This window comes from Myotis lucifugus, unplaced genomic scaffold, assembly GCF_000147115.1.
Source record: "Myotis lucifugus unplaced genomic scaffold, Myoluc2.0 scaffold_4, whole genome shotgun sequence".
In the NCBI taxonomy this organism is placed as follows: domain Eukaryota; kingdom Metazoa; phylum Chordata; class Mammalia; order Chiroptera; family Vespertilionidae; genus Myotis; species Myotis lucifugus.
In genome coordinates this window covers 11,960,248-11,963,257 of record NW_005871052.1, presented here as the reverse complement: position 1 = coordinate 11,963,257, position 3,010 = coordinate 11,960,248, and the positions used below count along the sequence as shown (strand labels likewise).

General features: G+C 41.4%; 1 protein-coding gene across 1 annotated transcript in view; it reads left to right on the top strand.

The window, feature by feature from the left end:
* The window catches only part of PIN4 (peptidylprolyl cis/trans isomerase, NIMA-interacting 4), a 19,279-nt gene extending 16,736 nt beyond the window's left edge, over nt 1-2,543 (top strand). Inside the window, exons 3-4 of the mRNA XM_006082867.3 lie at nt 1,873-1,992; nt 2,366-2,543. Of these exons, the coding sequence (XP_006082929.1) occupies nt 1,873-1,992; nt 2,366-2,524 (279 nt within the window). The 3' untranslated portion in view covers nt 2,525-2,543. The remainder of the gene's footprint in view (nt 1-1,872; nt 1,993-2,365) is intronic.
* Nucleotides 2,544-3,010: the final 467 nt, after the last annotated feature.

The following is a 3,010-nucleotide window of genomic DNA, read 5'->3' as shown; positions in this document are numbered from 1 at the left end:
TGACATTCGCGCTGTTGTGGAGCCACCTGGCGGCACTTTTATATCCTTTCTTCCTTGTGGAGCATCTAGGGAGGGGAAGTGGCCGCAGTGCCCGAGGGTAACTTTCCAGGAGGCCAGCAGTGCTGTCAGGATTGTGCCGTTGGCACTGGTCCGTTGGTACCTGGCCCATTCTCCAGAGTTTAGACCTGCAGGACTAATGAGGGAGTGAGTGACTGCGGCCAAGCTGGTGGGCGCCAGGATGGGTCGGTCAGCTGAGCAGTGCTCCCACTGTGGGACCACCAGAGGGTAGCGCCTGCATTAAGCGTCTGCCCCCTGGTGGTCAGTGCGTGTCATAGTGACTGGTTATTCAGTTGTTCCGGTCGTAACGGTCGCTTAGGCTTTTATATATATATAGATAGGTCAAATTTGATTACTTCTATGAGGTTGAGTATTCTTTGTTTTTCCATGTTGAACAGCATAAATGAAATAATGTTTATCATTGTAATAATTTGTGTGTATTTTAAGGTAGAAGAAGTCCTTAAGAAACTCTGACATATTAAATCTTTTTATCTTTCTAAGATTTAGGACATTTGTGTGAGTTTGAAATTAACATCAAAATGTTTAAAAGAAATTTATAACATAACATTTTGAAATTTATTAGTTGTATAAGTAGTGTTTAAATTTTTTAATTTAACAGATTTATAAATCAATAAATTGAAAATTGAAATAATTAAAATTAGAAGCAAATGTTCTTTCCCTCAAAGAAGCCCAGACATTATAGATTTCAGCTATGTCTCTCCCTCTTCTCTGTCTAGCCTCCTTCCTCTAGTGCACACACATAATACTATGACCCTAGCCCAGCATTTGGAGTACATTGATGTCACTAAATTTACACTATTACCCCCTTCATGTTCTCACATGTCTCCTTCCTGGCTTACAGTCCATAGTCCATAGAGGTTGAGTATTCTTAACCAGTTAACTGCCATGCATCCAAAGACACTTTATCTCACTTCTGTAGATACTTATGGCATACAAAGGTTTAATAGTCAACATAAGATACTTGTTCAAAGTGTTGAATTGTGGGGAGGCTTTATACTTTGGGCCTCTTTTGGTAAAAAGTATTTCTTAGTGGTGCCCTGGCTGGTGTGGCTCACTTGGTTGGAGCCTTGTCCCATACACTGAAGGTTTCAGGTTTGATTCCCAGTCAAGGCACATACCCAGCTGTGGGTTTGATCCTCGGTCAAGGCGCCTGCAGGAGGCAGCTGGTCGATGGTCGATGTCTCTCTCTCTCTCTCTCTCTCTCTCTCTCTCTCTCTCCCCCTCTGTGTCTCTCCCCCCGCCCTCCCTCCTTTCCTCTCTCTAAAATTAATTTAAAAAAATAAGTATTTCCTGGTAGGTTTTTTTCAAATTATTCCCACTCTGATGAAATAATAGCCTTTATTGAAAGCTAGCTGCAGTATCTCAATCTTCACAAACCTATGAGGACACGTAAGTACTAGTACTGTTATTATCTCAGTGCACAAATGGGGAAAACAGGTTTAAAGACATGCCTAAGGCCATACAGCAGAGTTGGGATTTGACTACAGGACCCCAAATCTCAACCATTATTGTGTTTCTTCTTCCTGTTACCACTGAGGTACCTGGTAAAAGATGGGAGCTTTCCACAGCCAGGTGCCCAATTTCCATGTAAATTGGGATCCCAAGATATTGTCTTGATATGCAAAATGGGTTTCTTGTCATTGCCCCAAGTGGGCAGACTTCTAGGATTTTCCATTGCCATGAGCTAATGTGATTTTTCACTAGTGAGGGTAATCCCAACATGACTGCGGTACTGTGAAGAAATGAATCATTTGCATCTCCAGGTATTATGTGAACATACTTTTTTCCTTGTAGGTCAGACACATTTTGTGTGAAAAACACGGAAAAATCATGGAAGCCTTGGAAAAGTTAAAGTCTGGAATGAAATTCAATGAAGTGGCCACACAATATAGTGAAGATAAAGCCAGGCAAGGGGTATGGTGCTAATATCATTTACAGTGATCTTTCCCCCAGCAGTAGGGATTATTGCTATGTTATGCCATTAATTTTAGCCATGTCTTGGTTTAAAGATCTTAAAAACAGAAGTGTCCAACTTGTGGACAGATGAATACAGGTCACCTATATCTAAATCTAGGCATGACCAAATTTGCACAGCTGACAAATACCCAGCAGCATTGTGAGTGCTTATATGTTCAGTGCAGGCTGGACCTCTTCCACCCAATTGTCTTTGTCTAGCCTACTTCTTTACAGCCCATATGAATAACCTAGAAACCTTAGCATTCAAGGTACAGTAGAACTGTTCTCTCTTCAGAGCCGCTTGAAATCACATATCTTTTGGGTTTTTCAGGGCGACTTGGGTTGGATGACCAGAGGGTCCATGGTGGGACCGTTTCAAGAAGCAGCATTTGCTTTGCCTGTAAGTGGTCTGGACAAGCCTGTGTTTACAGACCCTCCAGTTAAGACAAAATTTGGATATCATATTATTATGGTTGAAGGCAGAAAATAAAATTGTATGGAACACTGAATATGTTTTATACATTCTGTTTATTTCTTTAAAAGGTACTGAATAATCCTTGAATGTTATTAACTCTGTCATTGTGGGTTTGTAAGTGCAAAATTGCTGTCAGAGAAGAGGAGGGGACTGGATGAAAGAAGGTGAAGGGATTGGCCAAAGAACATATATGCATAATCCAGTGTGGTTCCAGAGGGAACAGGGGTGGGGACTGGGTGGAGGAGGGCAAAGAGGGGGGAAATGAGGACATCTGTAATACTGTCAACGATAAAAAAAAAATCAGGCGTGTAAAGGTTTGTATACACTACAGTAGGTATTCAGTTGGTGGTTCTCAATGTTGAGTCAAGCAGACCCTTTTTAACCTGTCGTTCCTTTCCTCCCAGTACTAATTTATCTGATTCTCAGTATATGCCATAAGTTAATTTAGAAACCATCTCTAGGGGAGCTAAGTGTCAGCTCACACTATTCACACATTGAATT